Consider the following 25659-nt stretch of genomic DNA (forward strand, 5'->3'; position numbering starts at 1 on the left):
TTTTTCCATGCTTTTCAGTGCTGATACAACAGTATCACCTGCAACTGTTTTTGCTATTTTTTTTTTCCCCTTGGAAGTGCCAAAATAAATTGGATGCATTACAGCCAACTAATCTTGTGACTACATATCTCAGTGTTCCCGTGTTCTGGAACATGGCATCCTGGCTCCTTGGACAGATGCTGCCTGTGGCATTTTCTGTTACAGCAGTGCGTGTCTGCTCAGAGACCAGCATCTCTAAATGGCACAACTTCCCCTCTTCTGAGGTCACTGGGGACAGGCTTGAGGAGGCATGAGGTGTCCCCCTCCCTCTAACTCTGCAATGGGGAAAAGTGCTCTGCTGGGAAATCTGCCTTGTAGGGCTGTGGGTGTCTTGTTAGTATAGCACCCATCCCACCCGCACTTTGCAGTCATCAATTTGGAGATGCTCTCAGCTTATTTCAAAGCCAATTTAAATTAGCTGTATAGTGGTAAACCAACAGGATGGTTTTACATGCTTTTAGCATCATTTTTTTAGAGACATGAAAGCAATACTTAAGTCAATTTTTCTCCCTCTCTGCCTAAAATCTAACTGAATGATAGGATTGTAAGGAAGGCCTGGGGTTCCACAGAACATATTGGTATCATATTGCAGAACATAGCGTAATATATCATAAACGATCAGGTACAAAGTAGCAGTTATAACTGCTCTAGGACAAAACCCAACAAAGCTATTATGGCACCTCCACCCTTACTCCATCAGCTCTGTGGGACCGGTATTGTTCCACCCTGCCACCAGCATCCTGCCCCATCCCTCTGTGTCTGTCTGCTTTTGTGTCTTGTATGTATTCAGCAACTAGTCAATGAACTCACAAAGCAGGGGCTGCTGCTAAGTGATTTCCTCAAGTAAAGACTGTATGAGAAGTGCAAGATCCAACTGTGTGTCATCCGCAAAGCTGTAGGAGTGTTGGGTGACCTCCAGCACAGGTGAGAGGCATGCATAGCTCCAAGGGTAGAGGTGGAGCAAGTGGTGCCTTGGAGCACAGCATGTCTGTACTTCACTTGCACACACACAGCAAGTCCCACAAACACTGAAATCTGTCTATTCTGTATCGTGTCTGGCAAATGCAGCACAGCCAGCACACATGTGGCTGAGGAAATAACACTTACGCATGGTGGGGTTTTTAGGTGTCAGGAAATGCAGGTCCCAGTGCCAGGCTTCATTCCTGGCTTTTTTGTTGCCTAAGTGGGCAGCAGAGATGCAGACAGTGCTAACCAGGGCTTACAAGAGCTAAGCTAAATATAAAGCACTTTGATCGTGGCAAGCTCATGAGGGGGTTCAGTAAATGTTTATTGATTAAACTATTAACAAGAATAGCAAATCCCATTATGCTAATCATTATTATACTGCTTCCCTGTCCTCTCTTTTCTCTTACTCCTCCCCTTCTGTTTTTCTTTTCTGGAAGACTGTAAGCACGTATGGGGACATTTCTCACTTGGAAAGCCATGGCTATTTGAAACACCTTCCAGGCACTGTCTGGAGGTGAGTAGCACCTGCATGCTGGGCTCTGCCTTATTGGAGCTAGCTGTGTGGCTAACCTCTGCTCCAGGAGGAACACCTTGAGAAAAGGGCCTGAAAAAAATTGAGGGAGAGTGCTAGTGAGCAAATGACAATGTTGACAAGTATTCAACCAGGGAACACTGTCTTAGTGTTGGGTTTTTTTTTAATAGGAATACAAACATCAAGGAAGAAAGAGCATCAGTCATAGATTCACAATTAACACATGCATTAGTGCTAAAACATTGGTTTAAGGAATTGAAATCTCTCATTACCACTCAAATTAAAAGCAATCAGGCACTCAGATCCCTGGGTCAGCTTCAGGAATCTCAGAACTTCAGTTTGTAAATTCAGTGTTAGTTGGATATAGCAAATTTATTCTAAACACACTTTTAAGTGCAGTTACATTATAGTTTATCTTGTGGTGGTATTTCCTCTCAGTCACAATTTCATGCCTGTATGCAGTAGCTCTCTGCATTCCAGTGCACTGGGACCATCCTTACATCCTTGGGCAAGCAAAATTTCCAGTGGAGTCCTTGGGAGCTTCGTTCATACAATGTCTCTAGGTTCAGACAGTGGAGACTGCTGTGTACACAGGTAGATGTTGGCCTTTGAGTGAAGGACACTTTGAGAGGGAAAAGCAATAGACAGGTGGTAGCCCACACAAGTCCTCTGTGGTAGTTTGGGAGAGAAAATGATGTCTATCAGCTGAAATTGCACAAGGTAGCATGCACAGAATGGAATGACACACTGAGTTGAGAGTCCTGGCTCAAACTGGGTTCTGGCTAAGGGACACCTTTCCTGGAACATTCTGCAGAAGTGGTATTGGTGTTATTAGTATAACAAGATGCTTGTCAAATATATAAACTGAAAACCACAAGGTGTTCATTCAGAAATTTTCTGCTTTAGCATGTTTCTCTCCCAGTGCTGTGTGACATTCTGGAATTAAAATACTTGTTTCCAATCTGGCTGGATATCAAGCTGATTTAATGCCTTATAGAAGCTGTTCTGAAAGCTTTCCCTTTTCTCTCTGGATCCAGCTCCTGGGTGGATGGCACCTCTTACCATCAGTCAGATAGTTTTAAGTCATGGCTTCAGATGAAGAAAGCTAAGCCCTTGCTTTTTTCTTCTCAGAAAAATTATTCCTTCATTTTCTTTTACCTCATGCTGTTTTTTCTTCTTTCTGTGTGTATCCCAGTGAGTACAGTGCAGCATTGTAACATATAACCCCAAACATCAGGGTCCTCTTGCTTACACGTTAGACTTGAAAGTGAGTTAGAGACCTGCATCACAGCTCAGAATTTGCTTTCTGTCTTCATCTGCAGTTTTTCATTGTCTTGTGACTTAAGTCACTACTCATGTTCTCCCTCATTTTTGATCCCAGCTGTGCTCCTTCCTGTAGCATCTTCTTTTTGTGACATTAGAATATTAACATGTTGCTCCATGGGATTCCTTCCCTGCTGAAAAATATAGGATAGTTGTAGTTCCTTAGTGCTATTCAGTTGTTTCATATAACTTCATTCAGATGATGCCATTTTACTGCATTCCTTCCCTCATCACACCTGCACTGTGTTGTTGCCACCACAGCAGCCACTGGTGAGTGTGTTGTAGTGGGAGGAATAGACTTCAGTTCCACCTAATGTTCAACACATCATCCACAGCATGCTTCATAGCCTTGAGCCGAAACTCAGGAATATTAAAGCAAAGATCGCTGCTGAAAACTAGGCACTTGATGGTAGAGCTGTAGATGGAGGGCCAAGGGCCCTTCCCCTTTTTCCAGGGAAATAACAGACTAACCAGCCAGGATACTTGGCAGTCTGTCTCCATCACTAGCTTTCTTCTGGACCTTGCCCCATCCCAGCAGGGCTAAGCTGGCCATGCAGGACATGCTGCTTGGCTCTGTCAGGTGTGTGTAGTTAAGCCATTGAGTGTGCTATCTCACCTCTCAGTTTTTGGACTTCAGGAGCATATAGGGCTGCAGAACTCTCTTCTTCAGGAAAGTCAGGGCACAGTTCAGTGGGCAAAAGAGGGCTGTGATGCAGAGGGCTGCAAATAGAAAAGTTTTTACCAACCTGCAATTTCAACCACAAGCTCAACAGTGAAAGGAAATCTTAATCTATCAAAAAAATCCCATCCTGAAAAGCATTTCCAGCCTTTATGGGCTTTGGATTATCAGAGCCAAACAAACCACAGAGACACTGCTCTCCCATGCCCCTCTTACTACAGTTCCCTTTTTATGGGGGCTGTAGGGACAGGGCAAGGGCTCAGGTGGGAAAGGGCTGCTCACGCTAAGCTCCATCTGCACTGCACAGCTCTGCACTGTGCCCCTCCAATGCAACCAGAGCAAAGGAAAGCAGCAGCAGAGGGTTAACAGGCCTTTATGGATGCTGCCTCACACCTCCTTCCCTACTGTGTTGGCCAAGGAAAATGGGCTTTGTTTTAGAAGATACCAAACATTCAATGACACATAAACAGTTTTTAGAAGATATAAAGGAAAAATAAAAACAAAAACTTATTGATGAAACACTTTAAAGATATTTTCTCCCTCATCTAGACATTTCTAGAGAAATGCAGTAATCTGATTATACTCAGCTGCTACAAGTGGTTCCTACCTGGAACCCTGAAAGCCTTCTTCCATTTATGAGGGGTTCTTCTCTCAGGTAACCTGCATGTGTCTGGTTCCTCTTCTTCCCATATCAGGAGTGATGGCTTCTTCATCAGCCCATACATGCCTGCCAAATTAACAGGGTATGAGCTAAGTTTCCTCATACAGCTAATTCCTGAATTACAACATTAAATATTGCTACTTTAAATTACTCCTAATTAGAAATCTGAATGTAATGACCTCTATAGTATCCATCCATGCCAGGGATGAGGGAGGCCGTATTTTGCAAGACTTATTAGAAATAGTGATGGTCGAAAGACCGTTATTCATTCCCACACCCATCAGGATTTCTTATTACAGGTCCCATTGGAACACCAGAATTCAGAATCTTTTTCTTTTTTTTTTTTTGGCAAGCTGAAATTGTTTTTATGATTTTTTTTTGGTCAGTTCTACAAGGAGGCCCAGAAGATTAAATAGGAGAAAATTAACTGTATGAACCTAATACATTTCAAAGGTGCAGCAAAATGTAGTGACATCAGATTATTTGTACACGTTCACAACAATTTTATGACCAGACAAACATTAGCTTTTTCTCTCTTTTTTTTTTTTCTTAGAATTAAAGAAAGTAAAGTACTTTCCAAGAAATACTGAAGGAAAAAATCAGATGGTATTTATTAGAAACCATCACTTGCTGGGACTTGCTCCCTTTAAGGCACTTACTCCCTTTGTAATGGTAAGTTATCGCATCCGAACATCTCAAGGGACAAATTCAGGTTAAGGTTTTCTCCTTCACAAGGCAAACAAATTGGATTGGGGCCTGTTTGTGGTACAGTGAATAATCTTTGAGAGGTGACATTTATCTGCTTACCTAGTTGCAATACAGAGCAACAAAAGGCTGATCCATAAGAGTGTAGTGTCTACTTAAGGGAGCCTTTAAACCTGGTGTCTGCTCTTAGTTGTCTGCAGACAGTGTATATTAGGGAAAGGGTGGTGCTAATCAGACAGTTGAGGAGAGAGTCTTGCTGTAAGGAAAGAGAGCTGGAAAAAGGATTTGAGGAAAGTACTGCCCTTGCATCCTAGGAAGAACCCAAGGAAACCTCTGGATAAGTTTCTGTGCCAGCCATTGGCCTTCTCTCTGCCATGTTTGCTGAGACCTGTAAAGATATTAGAAAGCTAGAACAAAACATATACTGGTCTCTTGTTACCTGTGCATTCATACCTGTAATGCTTGCCCTGAAGAATGTGACTTAGTCTGAACACACTTGATTCACATCTGTCCTGTGCCAAACTGTCCATACCACTGTTCTACTTATTACTCCACTCATATATCATTGTTATCATATCTCAGTTATTGTACCTGGTTGATAAAGTGTGTTGCCAGATGTATTTTAATTGTGCTTGAGCTAACTGTGGCCCATGGTGCACCCCTGTGGGAATGGGCAGAAAGACTTATCTTGTCCACCATCCTTTCTGCTCAGCACTTCGCCTCTCTACTTCTCAGAAAACTGCAATAAGACTTAGTCTTATTTTACCCACTCCCATATTTTAACCGCATTACCTTGTTTCACATCAGACTGAAAGACAACACAACTGACAAAGATGCAACCTGTGCCCCAGAGCTGGGAGCATGAATAAAATATCCGTATGAGAGGTCTAAAGGGAAGCACAGAGAGCAGGTGGATGAAGGAAACATCTCCCTTGCCAACTCTCTTTCCAGCATATAAATTGGGGACTTTGGGGTCATTTTTTTTTTTTTTTAAGAGTATGTCACTGATTCTCATCTGTCTGCCTCCATTTTTATTTTCTGTGCATTTTATAAATAACATTGAAGCTCTCTATTATTGAAGGAATGGGGAAGAAGGGAATTGTCCCTCTCTTTACAAGCTGTAAATCAGTCACACTGTATGTATAGATACTGGAACTGGTTGGGAATTTTCCACCAGTGTGGAAAATGTGGCCTTGTCTGAGCTGAGAAGGCTAGGAGAGAACTGGGGAGAAATAACTGCATAAAGTTTTATCTTCCATTCTGTCCTTTTCTAGTCACATTAAATGCCAGACACTAAGCTATACAAACCTTTGATCTTATCCAGTATGGCCTTTCTTACCATCAGCTCTTAAATGGGTCTAAGAGAGGTGCAGCCAGGCTCCACCCCTTCCTGCAGCACAGATGAATTGCTTTCACCTGTGCTCCCAGGGCTGACTCATTGCTCGCCTCAGGTGGTCAATCAGAGGTTCAGGCCATGACTCAGCAGTTCCCATACAGACTTGATTGGAGCTTTTGCTTTATATCAGTGCTATTGTGATTAGTTTGACAACTACCAAAATAGGAGTGGGGGAAACAAGGCTTTAGTGGGGAACAGATACTTACCCTGTAACAGTAAAAGGGCAATTCCAATGCTAGATGGATATGGAGAGTTAGAAAAATTAAAAGTAAAAGAAAGAAATATATAAAAACTAGGGTGGTTTTTGGTTGGTAGGGTGTTTGTTTGCGTGCTTTTTGGCACAACTCCAAGGCTTAAATGGACATGTGCAATGCATGCATTATGTTTCTACATTTTGGACATGGCAAGATGGAACTGAACAACGTCATAGAGATATATGGGGAAAGCTCATGCTTGTATTCCTTTGATGGTCAGACTTAAATATAAATGTGGGTTTTAATCACTGGGGAGAGCTCTCTGCTGCCAAGGTTTTTTACAGGAGGAGCTACAATTATTGTTTATGGTTCATCAGTCTGTTGTATTAAAAAGTGAACTTCATCTAGTCTGTGTTTAGAAGCGAGCGTTACCTGGTGTAGCTGTCAGGGAGGATAATTTCATGTCCTGAAAAACAGCTGAGACTTCAGAGAGCAGTTTCAAACTGCTTGACCAAATCAAGGTGGTGAATGGTTCTGGATGATAAATGCAGTCCCAGAAACTAGAACAAGTTGCCCAAGAACAAAAAGAGGGATCTGTTTCTTGGACAGTTTCTTCATAAAAAATCAACTGACCAGCTACAACACAGCAACAAGTCTACAAGGTTTTTACCGTATGTATTTATAATACAGTAAACCTGAAAAACAGTTGATTTTAACTTCTGATGGCAGAATACTGCTGATCTAATCTGGTGCAATTCTCTTGGAGACACTATCACTAAGTCAATCTACCTGAGGTGAAATTGGCTCTATGCTAGAATCTTTAGAACTTCAGTACCACAATTCAGTGCCACAGCAAAGCTGCTATGGCTGAGCTGACTGTGGGACCAGCCAAGTCCTTCCTGCTGCAGCAAGGAAGTATGGATTTGTTCCTGTCCATCTTTTCTTACTGAACATGTTTCTTCTGAGTTACCTGGGAGTTTGCAGCATAAGTATTGCAAAGGCAGTCTGCCAGTTGGATAGAGAGCTTCAAGAGTTAAAATAATCTACTCCAAAGCTCTGTAATTAAAATATAACTTATTTGTGTGTGTCAAAGAAGCATTTATTTATCATGTGTAGCAATTCAACTGTTATGTACATTGTCTTACTATGAAATTTAAATCAAGTCTCAGCAGTTCTAAGATGTATCTTTACATGCTGTAACATAGGAAAACAGAGTTCAAAGTAACTCTTCTTTCACTTGGTTCCCTTTCCCCTTTGCAAATACTCTTTCTGACAAATGGTCTTAATTCTAAGGGAGAAATAAAACTATACAACTCCTTGAGTTATAATCCTAGTGTTTTTCCAAAATATTTGTCTAGTTGGAAGCTGTCCAACTCTGGTTAATGAATGGCAGTGCTCTGTTTCTAAACTGGTACAAAGTTAAGTCCTCATTTGGGACACTCTTATATTAGCATAAAGGTTATATTAACAAACATGAATAAAAATGATTCATGGGACCAGCATAGTTTAGTGTTGGGCAAAAGTGATTAAGAAATAGTTTCCTAGGTAGTTTTGCTTTTATTTTACCATACATCTCTATTCCTACCACTGCAAATGCATGAAAATGTATCATTTGTTGATTTCAAGAGCTACATTTCATAAATGCAGATTCCCTACTGGTGATTTTTAAAAATATTCTTCAGCCTTGTATGGCTTAGTGATTGATGAAACTTAGAAATGGAACCCTTGTCTGGGGTTTAATTTACAATAAACTTACATGATGGGGGTCTACTTCCTGAGCTAAATGGGGGCAAAATGAGGAGGGTGCAGCTTTAGGATGCTAAAGGAGGCTTTTGGCAGAATTCAGGAGCCAGTATAACATAAGCAGACAAGCAACTACCAGAGCTTGTTTGGTTGTTGTTTGTTGAAATCATCTTTTTTTTGTTCCTGCCACCTGCAAACATAAGATTTGGAAAAAAGCTTATTTGGAAGAAAAAAAAAAAAAAAAAAAAAAGAGGCAATGGCAGCATATGGCTCTTTTACCTCATTCTCTTTTCATAGAATATACACATTGCTGGTATTAGGAGTGAACGTGGCAACACCCTCTGAATGCATGCAAATAAAATAACCCGTTTTGAAAATAGAGCAGCTGAAGATGCATTTTTAATTAATTCTTAAATATCTTGGCTTGCAAACAGAAGTCCTCTATGCAGCAAGGAAGCGATAAACAAAGCAGTGATGTGCACAGCAGGGCTCTTGGGTACCTGCTGTATTCTACAGCAAACTGAACCCACAGTTCATGGCTCAGCTCTCGCTTTCCTTGCTTGCATGTTTCTGTGTGGCTGCCTGCCTGCTTTGTTCTTCTGAAATCTTGATGAAGTTCTCTGGCCTATAAAATGCAGGTCAGACTAGCTGATCAGACTGACTCCTGCTAGGATTACAGGATTACAGCCTGTGATCCTGTGCTGTCCTGAGGACTCTGCACCGGTCTTAAGTACCAGCCCTGTCTGGCACACAGTCCTGTGGTTCAGTTCAGCAGTAGCAGGCAAGAGGGTTGGCAGCAGCAAATGTGATGTGTGAGGCACAGAGGTTTCAAACTCAAACAGGCTCTGCCCGCTGGCAATGAGCAAGAGATGGAGATGGAGAAGTGTTACTGCAGCATTTCTGGATTGTGCAACTCTTTAATCATGTGGTTTTTTACGTGTATGTCCAAGGGTGCTTGGCAGAGAAGTTGTCTGTTGAAACAAGAGAATTACAAAAGCACTTGAGGGAAGGAAAAGTGATCTCCTGCAAAACATCCACGGCTATTGATGTATAGCTTCTTTTTGAAGGAAAAAAATAAACCAAGTATAGATGATGCACAGGTTCCTTTTCTGCCTTTCTTCCAATAATAAATAATTCCTCCCTTCCAACCTATAGTTTCAGAATGAGATCTGATTTTTCTGCCTAGGTAGGTGCATGGCTCTGATTGCTACTTCTCTAGTAAAGTGCTTCTCTGGTTTTGATAAATCTCCAAAAGGTAAGAAGGCAATGCATTACAAACTGTTTTTTCAAAGACTTCTGGATAACCTATATGAAAGGTGCAAAACCATAGCTATAAGAACTAATCATTTGACTCAGCTCCAAGCATAGTCACTTGCAGACTGGAAAATAGCAGTTTATCCAAGGTGGCCTGCAGTTGTTGTAGGTGAGTGTAGTTAAATAATGCAGCACCCTTTAAAATTACATGAGTATATGATTTCCTCTACCTTATTCATTTATAATTCCTACTCTCTTGTAGTTTAGTGCAGTCAGTGATTCAGTGATTATCACATCTGTTTGATCTGTCTCTGAGGTGAGTGGGAGTGGTCGGTTGTTGTGCATCACCCTTGCTTGTGCCATGCTATAATTCTGCAAAAGAGAGCTCAGTTTTCCTTCTGAGCTTAGGAATGACTGTATGGCCTAGCTTTTCATCTTGAGGTAAATGTAGCATGGAAAAGTGAGTGAGGAAGTGTTACTTTCCAATCAAACCACCTGATCTACTGCACTGCAGTCCTTAGGAAGCAAAAGAATTTGTACAGTGCTTCCAGTGCACAAAGGAGTGCCTCAAATGTCTGCCTCCCATTGAGGCACACTGTTGGCTCTCGCTTTCTTGGTCTCTCAATCACAAGAGTGCCTCCAGGGACTAACCTGCATGACTAACTAAAGTAAGTGGACGCTGAGGGAAATGAAGCAAACAAAGGTACCAGGAGTGCACCTATCACCAGTATCTAGTACAGAACAGAACTGCAAGAACAGCTTGTCCTTTAGAAGAGATGGAGACTGTCCAGTAGGCCATGGGGCTGCTAAAAGCCTTGATAATTCAGCGCTCTGTTTTTCTGACAGCATCAGTACACAGTGTTGAGCAAGCAACTGCATCTGGAGCCACCCTTCATTGTCCGGGATTGGCAATACTTGCCACCGATGGTTGATGCCCTCAGAGCAATCAGCTGGATTAACTAAACCTGCCTATTTAAATTGATTAAATCATCCAGGTGATCTCGCCTGGACTGACTTAGGAAGAGTTCTTAGGAGCCACTACCAGCAGCATGTTGGGGATGAGAACAGCTGGCCTCAAACACTCTTCCATGTTGGCTGCTCTATATACTTCAGCGGCCATCCACAGACCTACATACGTTATAAAAGCTGGTGGAGTGCAGCCTGGAACACAGGAAGTCTTGAGGAAGTTTAAGACACCAAAAGGAGGAGATGGAATCTTTCAAGATAGCAGAAGTTTTTTCAGAGCAGCAAATGAAAAAATACAGTTCAAATATTGTCTAACACACGAGTAGGCTGAAACTAGATGTGAAACAGCAGTTTCTCCACTCTCTCTTGTCTCAGCACTTCAATGTGAGGAGCCAGACTCCATGCAAGCTGGGAAAGCAAGGTTACTTGATTGATTTTTTGCAAAGCTCAAGGCAGTCATTCTTTGGGCATGAAGCAGTAAATACTAACTTCAGTTAGCCTAGTGTCTGTTGTGCTTGTGTGTCTGATTAGCTGAACTCCAGGGTACTGCAGCAACTGAGACTGCAGCAATTAATTAGCCTAGTGCTCCAGTTGTCTGAACTCTTCCCACATTGGTCAGGTTGCCATCTGTTGGGTCTTGCCCATCTCCACATTTTTTTCCTCCTGTCCTGCCCCACCCTCACTGCAGTCAACCCTGAATGTCGGGAAGTGGCTGCCAGCAATTCCATGCAACATGCCCGAAGAGCAGTACAGCGCAGCAGTTTCTCAAGCAACTTGATCCCTGAGCACTTGGGTGCAATGCCAAGAGCTCTCACAATGTTTGATAGTATAAGCCCAGCTCCTGGAGGTGAGCAATTAAGACTCATTCGCTCCTGTTTCCCCTCCTGTCTCTTTGACCTGCTAGTCATAGAAAATGTAAACATCTAGAGGCACCAAAAGTTAAAATGCTAGAAAAATATAAGACTTCTTACAAACCGAGTTAAGCTATCAGAAAACATACATCATAAATTTGGAAGGGGGCAGGTTTTGCATTTCTCTGTATCCTTATGCTACTTGTACAAACTTTTATAGCTAATAATGCCTTAAACATTGTTACTGCAACCTCAAAATAAAGGTGTTAGCTTACCTAGATCTGTGGGCCTGTACTAGGGTAACAATTAGATGATTTCAGGTGTTAAAAGCCTTCAGTTCTAGGAGTAGCTGTGATTAGGGGTTTCTGTCTTCATTGTGTCACTTTGGAAGTGACACATATTGCACTAAAACAGCTGCATTTATGTTAAAAAAATTCATCGTAGTGGTTAAGATTTCCCATGGGGACAAGTTATTTAAAAAATATACTGCAAAACCAAATATGAATATTCCTTCCTTTGGAAACCGATAGTTCTATATAAATAAAACACATAAGAGAAATCTTGAAAAGGAGAGAGTTACAAAATTGTTCTTCCCTGTCTTTGCCCCACAGTACCAACTGCCGTCTCGTCCAGATCCTGCTGACCAAAGTCGTCTTGTATGTAGAGACCTATCAATGTAGTCTTTTGGTTTGGTTTTAATTGCTTTGCTATCAGTCAGGTACTGGCAGATTCACTTAACCCATGACAAAAATATTAAAGCAAATCTTGCAGAAGAAATACCAGCACTCACTTGAAACCGCTAACAAGGAAAACTAAGAAAAGTTTGAAGTTTTGTTCTTTCTTGTTTTCCTTAAATTCCTGACACAGGCCTTTGATGTGCTGTGCAATTGGGTCAGCACATGGTAAATACATTTTAATACATCTGCATCTATGAAGTGAATACAGTGCAGGAGATCCTAAAAGTAAAACCTCATGGATTCTACGATAAAGATTAAAAAAAAAAAAAAAAAAAGACTTACAAAAGCCTTTATTTACCCAGCACCATGATCAAAGTAACCCAAATTTAAAAAGATATTATGATATTATTGGGGCAGATCATCATGTAGTTAAAACAGTACAGGCACATAGAAATCACCACACCAGCTCCCATGGAATTATACTGGTTAACAAAGTCTCAGTTGCTGCTTTCCAGAGCAGGAGCTGATGCTGATGGTCAGCTTTGTGAGCTTTTAGGCCCTGTCTACTCAGGCAAGCTTTACCAGTATGATTTACAGGATCCAACCACAGGCACTTCTGGTCTGCTGTGTGCTTCTGAGCAGAAAGCAATGGGAGATAACCTGTGCCGTTGGGCCATCAACAGCTGCAGCTGGCTGCAGGAATTGGATGGAGTTCCCTACCGTGTCTCTGGTGGGGTGCCTGCAGTAGGGGAGGCTCCATGGTGTGTACTCTGTGTTGCAGCACGTCCTTCCTGTGCACAGCCTGGGAGCACAAAGAAAACTTCCAGTGTTGGGCAGCAATGCAAAGGGTCTCAACATTTCTCAGGGGTGTGGAAAGAGTGCTCCTGGAGATTCTGGCTCAGCATTAGCAAGCAGGGAGGCTACCTTGGGGATTCCTCAAGAGGAGATTCAGAGAAACCACAGTAAGAGTGAGGAAGAGAGGGATGGGTAAGCTGGAGAAGGAAGGAAGCAGTACAGGGAAACAGTGAGACAGCTTCACTGCTTAGACATACCTTGGCTAGGAGGTATGGTGGAGGAGAGAGTTGGCCTCTTACCTTGAAACCCCGCAGACCTGTGGGCAGTGAGGTTATAGTCCAGACTTAGCCCAGTGAAAGCTTAATTTTCTGTCACTCCCAAGTGGCATAAAACCAACATCCATGAGGACAGAGACTGGTGGGTAGCACAGCTAATTCATCAAGGGCCAGAGGCAGCATGCCTACCAGCACCCCTCATCCCACACTTAGAAAGAACGGGTGATGCTCCCCAGATGGAGTGCTTACAGATGTTTCCTCAGTAGGACACTACCCTTGTGCAGTCCCAGGAGGGCTCTATGGCTGTTCTAAGTCCTGTTTTCTCACAGAAATCGCAGCTGTGGTATTCAGATAGTCCCAACTTTCCAGCCAAAGTTCTGACTGGGCTATTTCTTATGAATCCCACAGCAGACAAAGAGAGAAGAGAAACCTCAGGCTTTTTTAATCCACAAGAGGTTAAAAATCAGACACTTGCTTTCATCCTGGGTCATCGTCCAAGTCTCTGCACCCCCCTTTCATTCCTGTGTTTTCTCCCATGGTGAGTCCAGCCCTCTCTGCCTTGGTGAGACCTTCTCCCTTTGTTCCTTGGCCTACCTTGCCTTCCTCCAAGGGCTGGGTGCCACTGGGGCCTTCACAGCCACCAGAGTAGTCTCTTTCCCTTGAAAAGGCAAAATTTTTGTTTTGCACAAGAAAAAAGAAATGCAGTTAAGTCTTATAACCCATTACCTAAGGCATTTTTGCCTCCCTCATTCACTGATAAAACACAATGATCTCACAGTCTTGAGCATTTTGATACATACATCAGGTGCAATTTTCAAGTTTGCCCTAAGAATTACCTTTCAGGGATAAGTGGCTTTCTATGAAGGTTTTCATAGTCTTCTGATACTCATCATCTGTCATGTGGAGCTGTGCTACCTCCATTCTTGAAGAGCACTCTTCTTTCGCAGTTGTTCCCTCCTCTTGAGGAGGCCAGTGTGCAGCAGACACCCTAAAACCTGCTTTATCCAAGTTCCTAGCAAACGTCCTCCCAATTGAGCTGTTGGATACAAGAATTACAATTGCTCTCCCTTTTATGTCAATGTTCTTCTCCACGATGCTGAAGGACCAGAAGATAATGAAGCAGGTCAAAAATGCGATGGAAATGAATGCGAAGGCATAAAGGAGGCAAGAAAGGATCACTGCGAGAAATAAGTCTGTGGCCAGCAAGACCAAGTGGTGAAAGAGGAAAATCATCGTTAGAAGGATTAGCTCCACCTCTCTCACAGGCAAGCTGAGAAATTAGCAAGGATTCACTGCGTGCAGCCTCGCTGTTATAAAGTCGGGCAGCATTGCAAAACATGTGGAGGCAAGGCAAAACCCCACTGGGAGGATGAATCATTGCCTTGGATATGGCAACAGCAGAGATTTCCAAACCACATATATTTTCAGGAGAGAACAGTGCTGTGTTTGTCTTGGCTTTGCTGTGACTTGATTGCTCTACTAGGGTGAAATTCACAGATTCACTTTGTAAGGGCATTTCCTCATGTGCCTAGTGACGTTTAGAGGGATTTCTTAAGGTAATATGTGTGGCATTGGGAAGCCATGGAGTAGAAATAATCCCTGCATCTGCTCAGCATGCTGCAGCTCTCTTAGATGAACTGCTCTTGCTACTGCTGCAAAGCAGGAAGTTTCAGTGAGTGTAGGAAAAGACCTGGGTGGATGCAGAATGGGAAGCTGCCCCCAGGCACCAGCACTTGCTTTCCTGTAACGCTGTATCACTGTGCCAGGAACAGCTTCCTGTTCCTGCAGGGACTGCGTCAGCCTGGAAAGGCTTCATTCATATCAGGGATGAGAGAGACAAGCTGGGTGCTCGAGAACGAGCTTTGTTGACTGAAGGCAGATTTCAGACAGGGAACCATTACTCCTTGTGCTGGCAGAGTGGGAAGCAGAGCAGTGCCATACAGAGCATGTCCCCGTGGTGGAGAAATGCCCTTGGCATACAGGATGCAGCAGGGCCCCTGCACCAGCAGAAACAGACTGCTAGGCTGAGGAACAAGGAGGGCAAAGGTAAATCCTGCTGCTACCAGGCTCCGCTTACAGAGGGTCAGGAGAAAAGCTCCCATATGAGCTTGTTGCTTCGTGACTACCAGCTCTCCCTGCTTTTTCTGAGGTAGCCAGTGAGGCTGAAAGCAAGACCTTTCCCATCCTGGTCAGGGTGGAGGTAGCTCAGTGTCAGAAACTGCTCTTGAAACAGCATCTCTATTTTCTCCCCCTTCTGTTTTTAAAGAGGATCAGTTTAAGGGGTATCACCAAGAAGTTTTCCACTGCTGGCTGTGTTGCGGTGTAGGTGGGTGTTGTATTTATCCCCCACTCAAACTGGAAAGGTACTGGGCGCATGGGACAGGCTGTCAGCACAACCCACACATGCTTTACTTGTCCTTCTTGTTTGTTCTCTGTGTGAGCATGCAGGTCCCATCTCACAGCTTGGTAGCAGCACGGCATCACAGCAATCCAGCTCCGAGTGCTTTTGTAATGGAGTTGCAGCTAGCTGCATCCCAAAACCAACCTGCACACCCCACCCAGCACGTACACAAATGCCCTGAGCTTTCTTTCAAGTGGGCAAATGATGCAAACGCCCAGTTTGCTTTAATTGGTTCACAAGCAGAGAGAAATGGCAGCGTGTGCGTACTGGGGGACTCATCTCTGCCACTGGGTGCTCCTGGAGATCTTTGAACCCTTTGTGCCAGAAGAGCGAGCAGCCAAGGAAGCTGCCCAGGGCTGAGTAAGCAGAGCCCCTGCCCTGCCGCCAGGCTGCGGGCACACATCCCATCCCCCTCTGCTAGATTGACTGACTGGGCATTAAAAGCCTCTGCGCTCCCCTTGCACACGGAAGCTGTAAGGTGAGCCTAAAAGGCAGCGAAGCCGAGCTGTGTGAGGCTGGGCGGGTAGGGATATCACCTCCCCGTGCTGGGCCTCGGATGCTCCGGCCCCCAGGCGCCAGCGCTGTAGGCGCGAGGCTGCCGTGCTGCACGCCAGTCTGGTTCAGCTGGGGAAGTTCGTGTTTGGGTGCAAGGCAGATGGATCGTCTGGGAGCAGAACTGTCGCAGACTGCTAGGATTATCTTTAGGGCCGGTCAAAAATGTGCTGAATTTTGAGTGTGCTGTGACTGAAGTCATTTTTTCTCTGCACAAAAAACAAAACAAAACAAAAAAACCTAAAACGGTACTTGGCACTTTGTTTAGAAATGAAGAATTTTTTTTCAGTGATTTCTTTCCCTGAATCTTCCCGCGGCCGCAGCGGAAGGCTGAGCTCACTTTGAGCTCACTTCCCGGGGGCGCCACCCCCGCGCTGCCCCGCGCCGCCGGCGGTGCAATGGCGCCACCTGCCGGCCGCCCCAGAGAGCGGAGCTGCGCCCCGGCTGTTCCCTCCCTCCTCCAGGGGAGGCCGCGGCCCTCAGGGACCCCTCTGCGGTCAGCGGTTCGCCGCCAGACCGAGCCCGCCGCTCTTTGCGGTGGATGACATTACTTCCACCCTTCTGAGAGAACCTTCCGGATCCTTCCCAGAAATGCAGTTCTCTGATTTGAAAATATGAAAATCACCCAGCCAACCTGAACCACCAAAAAAAAAAAAAACCAAACCATCACTACCCAAAAAACCCAGCCCTGTTTGTCAAGGGAATTATTTCTCTGTTTAGTGGTTCATCTCAGTCTATCTATGAGTAAACATTAAAATGAGAGGCAGTACTGTGGGTCAAGAAAACCCTTCAAAGCTAGCAATGTTTTTTTTTTTCTGCTTCTGTAACATCTGGGAACAGTCAGGACCTCAGGCCTGCCCTGCACTTCATCTTATCATATTCATGAGCGTAAAGACATTGTGCCAGTAGGTGACCCGTGGGGCAGCAGTGACATATCCTTTAGCTCCACTGCTGGCTGTCACCCAGCTTGGGTTTTGCACTGTAATTTCTAAGATAACTCCTCAAAGGGTTTCTGCTGCATCCTGTCTTGAATTTAGTTAACTCTTGGGAGGCTACAATATTTTACTCAGCAGATTGTTGTTTTCAGGCCTGTTCCAGATGTTATTGATTATTGCTGTACTTCAGCATGGGGTTTGGTGTTTCTCATGTTAAGCAAGAGGATTGAACGAAGATAGCTGCAATGATTGCTAAGCAGTTAAATCATTGCCTCAGATTTGTGTTCCTCTTAGCAAAGCCACCCAGATGTTTTCAGCAGCACGTCTTGAGGTTTTCACTAGGGTGAGTGTGGGCAGGAGCTGATTATCTCACAGCAGGCTTGAGCCCACCCGATTGCAGCTTTTCTCTAAAATGGGTGTGTCAGCCCACTAGCCTGTTGGTGGGTCAGGTGAATTCCATAGCAGCTGCCTGAGAGGAAAAGGAAGAGCCAGAAAGAGTGGAACTGAGTTTGGACTGTGCTGTTGCTGTAGTGCTCTACCATACCTCCAGCTCAGTCTTTCTGTGGTGCTGCCTGAGGCACTAGGAGCTGTGGCCAGAGACAGGCTCTGATTCAAGGCAGGGCTTTTGCTTTGCAACGTGTCCAAATGGTAACTGTCTCCCACTGACTGCTCTTGTGCAATGATTGGGAATTGTTCTCTTAGGAATAACAGAGACCTGCTTTTGCTGCTAAGTTTGATGCTGCTTAAGGATATAGTCCTTTTGGAAAAGTTAGGTTAGCTTTGCTGAAATGCTTGTCTGCCTGAAGAGGATGCTTCCTTTGTGAAAGTTCGCTGTGTTTCAGCTGTAGCTCCATTTGGTTATGCAGTTCAAAATGCCTGCTGTAAGGAGCTGTGTGTTTCTAAAGGTCTTGGGAGCGTAGTTACTTTCCGCGTAACACGACTTACCTTAAGCAGATCCTGAAGCTCTGGTTTTTGGTTGCTATCACTACCACATACATGATGCTGCTAACTGAGCAAGAAACAGTAATGCTTCTTCTGAAAGCTGTGTTAGGAAGTTGTCCAGGAGACTTGGAAGCTTTACAGTGTCACCACGCAGCTTTGAATCAGGGAGGTGATTGTCCTCCTCTAGTCTGCTCTTGTGAGGCCCCATCTGGAGTACTGTGTCCAGGTCTGGAGCTCCCAGTACAAGAAAGACAGGGAGCTGTTGGAGAGGGTCCAGAGGAGGGCCACAAAGATGATCAGGGGACTGGAGCACCTCCCCTATGAGGACAGGCTGAGGGAGCTGGGCTTGTTCAGCCTGGAGAAAAGAAGGCTGCGGGGTGACCTCAGTGCAGCATTTCAGTACCTAAAGGGAGCCTACAAAGAGGAGGGGAATCAACTCTTTGAAAGGGTTGATAACTGCAGGACAAGGAGAAAGGGCTTTAAGTTGAGGGAGGGAAGATTAGTTTGGATATCAGGGGGAAGTCCTTTACTATGAGAGTGGTGAGGTGCTGGAATGGACTGCCCAGAGAGGTTGTGGATGCCCCGTCCCTGGAGGTGTTCAAGGCCAGATTGGATGGGGCCCTGGGCAGCCTGGTCTAGTATTAAATGGGGAGGTTGGTGGCCCTGCACGTGGCAGGGGGGTTGGAGATTCATGATCCAACCCTGGCCATTCTGTGATGAGCCAAAATGTACGAGGTTAAAGATACAAAATTCATCATATGAATTGTTCATTAAACATATTCACAAATTATGCAACTGGCTCCAGCTGACATGAATAGAAAAATATATAGATGCATAGAATAATTCACCTGAACAACTATTCACCATTTAGAAAAGCAAGCACTGCTTTCCCTCACTCAGTCTGTCCCACCTGCTTGAACTGCAAGCACTTAATGCAAGATTTCCTGTATTTCTCTGCTACCAAGCATGCTGGGGCTTTAGCTGCATCACTAGTGTTGCTAAATGATGTTTTATGAGATAAATCCTTTTCCCATCACAACTCTTAAGTTAGCCATTATTATCCCACTTGTGCAGCCAAGGAAATTGGGTCAGAAAGGAGAAATGGAGTGACAGTTAGGGTGGAAGTGCCCTGGGATAATCAGTCACGTGCTGCCATTTGCTGCATTCTTCCTACACCGGAAAAAGCCAGTAGCATCCTGTCTTTTTGTCCTTTGAAACTGCTTGGTGATGACAACTTGTTATGTCTTTGGATAAACACATCTTTAAATATGTTTCTTAAGATTGTTAAGTATTCCAACTCTCAATTCCTTTCCAGCTCAACATTCATATTAATGCAGATTTTCTGACTTCAACACGTCGGCTTTTCTAAAGAGTACAGATCTCACTCTGACTTGTGCTGGAGCAGAAAACCATATTTGGGAAACGCTGAAAAGCTTCTTTAGGGAGAATCTCATTAAATAAACAGCAAAAAATACTATCAGCTAACTATAAACATGGACATGCTCTAATTTTTTCCTTTTTTTTTTTTTTTTTTTCCCCCCAGCATGATGACAGATGTGCTTTCTAGCTTTCTATAGCCAAGTTTTTAGTTGAAGGTCAGGGGCTGAGAATTTGAAAATGATACCTGACTGAAATTAAATTGCTTCTGCCAGTTGACGTTCTCTAGTTATATGTACCAGTGTATATCAGAAATACGTAGTGGCTTCTGGTACAGAGGCTTCTTTATGCAGGAAAACAAAGGAAGCTCCCTGCCAAGAGCAGAGCAGGTACAATAAACACTGTTTCAAATAGGCTGTGGCAGGTGATTCTTCCAAACAAAATTCTTCATTAATAACAACATAAATGTGTGTGTGTGATAGGTGGGCTCTTCACCTGCAGTGATCCTATTGCATTTGATTTTATTTCTTGTCTCTACTCTGTTCTGGGCAGAGCACCACAGGTGTCATTTTTGGAGACCTATTTGTCAGAGCCAGATCAGGGTGTGGCGATGATGGTGTTTGTGGATGCTTGGCTGCTGTTCTATTCCTTAGTATTCCAAGGATGAAGATTCCCTCAGCTCAGTGGGTTCCTGCTCCAGTATAGCATGTCAGTGCTATCATGGTGGCCCTCAGCTGACTCCAGCCTCAGCATCCTTCTCCTCCAGAAGGCACTAGAGCACTATGTATTTTCCATCTATTCTAGCCTGGACTCGATCATCTCACTTACAAAATCCTTTTTGGTCCTTTATGGGTGAACTGTTTTCCTGAGTGCAGTTTTCTAACCTAGTTCCCAGGCAGGATCTGGCTTCCAAAGGGGCTCAGCCAAGGTGCCTCCTTGAGTCTGAACATCTGAATTTCATGTGAAGATGTGCCTTTTTCAGGAGACAGGAGGACAATACTAAAGTATGTCTCTGTGTCTCTCTTCTTTCCAGATTACCAGAGTTAAGCCTACACTGTTTTTAAAACGGTGTGGAAGAATAAAGGCAGCATATTGTACTGAGAACTGCTTACATATCATGGTGCTGAGCAAGGTGAATGGGAAGGGAATGAAAGATGTTGTGACCTAGCAAGGAGGCCAGGAGTAGGAAATTGGGACTTTCCATCATGTTTTAACTTTCAGCTGTGTGTGTGAGACAATGGGAGCAGCAGCTTGAAACACCAGCGGCCTCCATTTGCCTAGTCTGAGTAAGGCCGGTAGTGCTAAGCATCCAGCACTTCTCATAGCTTTCATAAGGCTGCAGGGCACTCTTCCAAACCCAGTCACTTAACCTCCTACATAACCATCAGATAAAGACCATCTCCAGTGGAAGGAGGTTCAAAGTAGGTACTATTCATTGCTATAGGAAAACCCACTCTTCTCTAAAGGCTATCAGGAAAGACCAGGTTCCTTTCTAGATATCCAGCACAAGCTGAGCTGCAAGATTACCTCCTCCACTGGTGCCCAAATGGGAGGGGATCTCTTGGAACATCACAAGATAGAAGACAGAATTATGGCATCTATCTCTCTTTGTTTCTAGATCTCTTTAGCACTACATTTTTAATCTAGGTCAGTTATAACACAGCTCAAAGCTGACAGATGAAACAGCTGCAATTAACACAATCAAGCCTGTATTTTCTTATGAGCAGCAAATGTTATGTAGACAAGCAGACAGAGATCTCTCCCAACTTATGTACTTGCTGAAAATTTAGCAGGCACACTGATAAAGTCTGTTCATGGAGATGCTCTTGAGTTTTTGTATTTTACTCTTGTCATCAGCAAAGTTCATGATAATTATGTAGTGTGGAATGATTACTACAGAGTGAAAGAGCAAGCTCCAGGATAGTTCTTCTCTATGGCAGTTCATTTTTCAGTGATATGAGTGATGGATCTAATCAACAGATCTGTGCAGCAGAATAAATTCTACCATCTCATTGTTGCTTTGGGGTGTGGATTATTCTCACTGATAAGTGTTCTTTATAACTAGGAATGACTCCTACTACATCCCAGTAAAGAAAAGGATGCATATACATTATATCAGTTTATTGCACTTTGTGGCTGACATTTGCAAAGCTACCTAAAGGATTTGGATGTCCAAATCCCATCAGTTTTAATCAGCGTAGAATACCCCATCCCTTGGTTGCCCTAACTGAAGCATCTATATACATAGTGCTTATTTCCAAGTATGTAGAAGTCAGTGGATATTTGGCCAGGCCTGCATCCAGAACTTCAGACAAAAGAGCAATCACCACACACCTCCCATGAAGGAGTTGAAGGCAATGCAGATGGCTTGAGTAATATATTAGAGCAGACTGATTCTGGTTGCTTTGGAGAAAGCTACTTGTAGTCCAGATTCTCCCAAAGTACCCATGTAGCCATATTACAGTCAGAAAGAAAGGCAATACAGTCAGAAAGAAAGGAGTGGAATAGCAAAAGGGACAAACAGGAAAGAAATACTCACCTATCTCTGAAGGCTAGTAGGGAAAAACTCCACGAGAGAGGGATCCGCAGCCAGAGATCCTTCCCCAGAGGCAGTCAGCCCTTAAATGGGGTCTAAGAGAAGTGCAGCAAGGCTACATCCTTCTGCTCACACAGCTGAGTTGCCTTCACCTGTGCTCCCAGGGCTGACCAGTCCTTTTCTCAGTTGCTCAGTCAGGCTGTGACTCTAACAGTTCCATACAAGCCACCACCTGCAGTCTGCCACAAAATGCTTTAATGGCAGCCACTCAGGAGGAAGATTGAATCTGTGGTAGCACAAGCTGCAGTAGCTGTGTCAGAGTAGGGATGGGCATCAGGGCAGTGAAAGTGCCGGAGCCACTGATGTGGCAGCCTGGCAGCCCTGAGTAATGAGCTGAGCATCAGTGAAACCAAATAATTAAAGTTGCTCATGGAACAACCATTAAATAAGCGGATGCTTATTAAGGTTGGTCTCAGGAACGTGTACAAAGTGTGAGCAGGGCCAAGGAAACAACAAGGCTCTCTTGACTCTTCTAGCATTTTTCACCTTCTGTAAAGATTGCTGAGGGAACCATTAATTGATAATATTTTTTGCCTGACAATCAGGCAAAATCAGTATACCAGCCCTTAGCCCAAGATGTAACTAGTGGATGTGTTCCTTCATGTAAGAATTTCTTGATTTGTGAGTACAGCTCTCAAGCAGCCTCAGCTGTGCAGAATGGCCTACCTGCACGTGTCTTAGTTTCATCAATGCTTTGTACACAGGTGGTCTTCATGAGGAGCCCTTTTTGGTTGCGGGTGAGATTAAACCAAAATTATTTGTCTGAGTTTGCTGTTCATCTAATGAAAAAGCTGATTCTTATTTGTTAATCTTTTGAGATGTGTCTGTCTGAAAATAAACAGAGCCTCTCCACTAAGTGTTAGGTTGTACCACATACATGTAGGAAATTAGAGCTGAGTACGTGTTCACTTGTGTCAACTTTTCATTGATGTTTGAACTATAAGATATACTTGGTTTGTGTGATTTGTTTGTGTATTGCTTTTCTGGCAACTTGTGTCAAGTACTCTTGGGTAGACATGAGAATGCAGTTAAACATATAGAGAAGTGTCATTTGGTTGAATGAAATAATATTAACTGTACTGGATGCGTAAGGAAAGAAGGGGAAAAAAAGCTTACCAGACCACATTTTGCATTCAGTGCTGATTTATCAAGCAAAAAGGAAGTACTAAGTGAAGTCAGCAAACTGAGCCATTTAATGGTCTCCACGTTTGGATTTTATAAACTGCAGTCCTCAGCCTTGTCTCTAATGTTATTTACTGCAAATAAGCATACTGTTTTTCCAACTTAGTTTCTTTTTTTGGGCTAAAACAGCTGTGTAAGAAGATGCTATACCTGCTGCAAGTTCTTTGTACCTCAAGTGCTAGTGCTTATCAGAAACCCCTTTATTTTGTTCCTCCATGAAGTGAGATTCTTGGATGCTGGCTTTACAAAATCAGCAGTCAGATGCATTCAGTAAAGGTTAACCATTCACAGTTTGCTATATTTAATAGCCTAGAGTAGAGACCAAGGAAATTCACATTAACATTCTGTGGTGCTCAAAGTGTTCTTGAGAAACTTCTATCTTTGGTCTTCCTGAAAACTTCCCCTCTTGCTTACGACATCTTTATAGCTTCTCAAAGGCTGAACAAAAATTCTCTAGGATAGTAAATCTGAGGAGCCACGCAGAAAAAGAACTAGTCTAGAAATGAAAACTTTTCACCTGGGAAACGACAAAGATTTCATTTCAATGAATACATCTCTTCATTTTGTTAAATTGCTGCTGCATTAGCACTGAATCTCGGGAGAAACAAAATGCAGGTAAAACCAGAAATACTTCAATGATTTCTGGGATATTTAAATTAATGGAGACCAAAGCATGTTGCATCAGCGTGATTATTTTGTAATAGTGTGGGTAAACCAATGGATGTGTATTTAGTTTTTGATTAGAGAGATCATCTATTGCATCTACCATGTAGGCCAAATCCCACTCTTATTTGCAATTACTGAAATCCTACTGTAGGCAGTAGTACCATGTGAAACGGGCAGCATCTCATCTCTTGTTTGATAATACAAGTTGCAATAGAAAACAAGAGCAGAACATACAGCTCTTACATTCCCATTATTTGCACATAAGTGGAATTGCAAGGATCCCAACCAAGAACAACAGGTAATAATAGCAGCCAGGCCTCTAAGAAAGAGGGCACGTTAGTTTGAGTGGCTTTCAAGAGAAAAAGGACTCTGTGGGGCTATGTGGGGTCAAGTGAGCTTCTGCCATCCAAAATCAATTCAGCACTTTTGGGAAATGATATGTGACTAATGTGACTGATTCCATTTAATGTTTTGTATTGGCAGAGGTATTTGTATAATACCAGCATTTATAATGTTTTCCAGGAAGAACATCACTCTATCATTTGCTCTTGACTTGCTTTCAGGTCCTTGTCCGGCTTCCGTGTGAAAATGACCCAAATTTCAAGATAGAAGTTCCCAAGAGCAAGAATTACTGTCTGTGCATTGTACTGTGCCTGCTACAAGAGCTTTCCTCTGGGTGAGCTTCTGAAATACACCTCTGTACCACAGTAGATCAGCAGAGCTGTAACCTCATCACCCTGTGCTTCTGAGAGTTCTCCAGGTATGAATTGCTAATAAGTAATACTAGCAGCATCCCTAAAACATACACTTTGGGGTTCATTTGAACATTGCTTGGGGGCAGCAGTTTGCATTCATGGGAGCAGCCACAGTGCTCAGGCTGTTCATTAATGCATTTCATACTCTCACCTCATGATTGTTGAGGTCTGGGTTGTTCTGTTGAATGCCTTGGCATGTGGTTGAGGAGAGAAGCACTTGCTGTAGACAGCCAAATTCATGTTTGCTTGCTTATTGTCATGTCAGCAAGGGAGAAAAAAAAGTCCCAGCAAATAGCCTCATAGTCTTAGTAGTCAGAAATATTTGAGATTTCCAAAATTCTACCTTTGTAAAACTGTACATTTGCAGCTTGCAGCTGCTGCGAGGCTCCAAACCTTCTGTGGAGGGCAAAGATGTATGGCTATGTATGCCTGAAGCAGGCGTAGGCAAAATATGAGGCTCTGGCAGCGCAGATGTATAATCAGTGGTATCACAACTGCCATCATTTACGCAATTATAATAATATGTCAAATTGGTATTGAGTTAACAGAGCTGTATATGTTTGTTTTTTAAACGAAAAGGTTTATGGAACAGAAAGGAACCTTAGCAACAAAATGCCAAGCTACAAGTATAGAGTACCTGTGTTGCCAGAGAGCCAGAGACTTTCTGTGTGAGCTAAATAATTAAATTGATTCTCCATTGTTGAGTGGAAGAGAAAGTGTGTTAATTTTCTGGAGCTGCCGAGGTCTCCTTGCACTATACTCTGTGCAGTGTCACTGTGCCTGGGAAGCACAGCCTAGATTAAACTCAGAGAAAAATGCTATAAATCCCAGTAACTCTCAAAGTCCACAGGTACTACTTGTGATTATCTGAAGATGTAACTGCTATTATCTCCCCCTTGGCACAACCTGATGGCAAAGCTAGCAGTGCTTTCGCCACCCCCATGTTCTCTTTGAGTAAGTGGCACGATGTCCTGCCCGGGTGCTGCTCCCTGGGGGGTCTCAGCCTCCTGCCACAGGCTGCCTGTATGCCTGCCTTGAGCAGGGCTGCATCCCCCAGGACCAGCCCCTGGCGGAGCGCCTCTCCAGCAGCGGTACCCTTGTATGAGGGGGATTTCTTGTTGCCATGACGATGAGCCTGTAGAGATGAACGTTTCTTTCTGCAAACGGCAGTTCAAAGCTTAAAGTGATGCTGCTGCC

General features: G+C 43.6%; 2 protein-coding genes across 9 annotated transcripts in view; one reads left to right on the forward strand and one right to left on the reverse strand.

The window, feature by feature from the left end:
* Positions 1 to 25659, forward strand: part of PAK5 (p21 (RAC1) activated kinase 5) — a 323333-nt gene that overhangs the window by 193906 nt on the left and 103768 nt on the right. For all 7 annotated transcript variants that reach the window (XM_090134842.1, XM_090134845.1, XM_090134844.1 and 4 more), the window contains one exon: positions 24271 to 24467. The gene's annotated coding sequence lies outside the window, so the exon portion shown is untranslated. The remainder of the gene's footprint in view (positions 1 to 24270; positions 24468 to 25659) is intronic.
* LOC149918852 (dehydrogenase/reductase SDR family member 9-like) lies at positions 1595 to 14289 on the reverse strand. 2 transcript variants are annotated; one of them, XM_090134824.1, is made up of 4 exons: positions 13893 to 14289; positions 4147 to 4266; positions 3477 to 3580; positions 1595 to 2991 (listed from the first exon to the last, which is right to left on the reverse strand). In XM_090134824.1, the coding sequence occupies exons 1-3, from the start codon at positions 14287 to 14289 to the stop codon at positions 3480 to 3482; spliced, it is 618 nt and encodes a 205-aa protein (XP_089990950.1). In that variant the 3' UTR covers positions 1595 to 2991; positions 3477 to 3479. The 2 variants fall into 2 exon arrangements, with proteins under 2 accessions (XP_089990950.1, XP_089990949.1); XM_090134823.1 differs by having other exon boundaries at positions 1595 to 3580.

This window comes from Phasianus colchicus, chromosome 2 (assembly GCF_987193195.1).
Source record: "Phasianus colchicus chromosome 2, bPhaCol1.hap1.1, whole genome shotgun sequence".
Classification (NCBI taxonomy): Eukaryota; Metazoa; Chordata; class Aves; order Galliformes; family Phasianidae; genus Phasianus; species Phasianus colchicus.

Bases quoted from the DNA above. Each gene is read 5' to 3' on its own strand.
- LOC149918852 (XM_090134824.1), bottom strand. From the start codon at position 14,289: ATGATTTTCCTCTTTCACCACTTGGTCTTGCTGGCCACAGACTTATTT. The intron at 4,267-13,892 runs GTAATTCTTAGG...TTAATTTGGCAG, and splicing joins AAGCCACTTATCCCTGAAAG to GCATGTATGGGCTGATGAAG. The intron at 3,581-4,146 runs GTAGGAACCACT...TTCTATTTGCAG, and splicing joins GAAGGCTTTCAGGGTTCCAG to CCCTCTGCATCACAGCCCTC.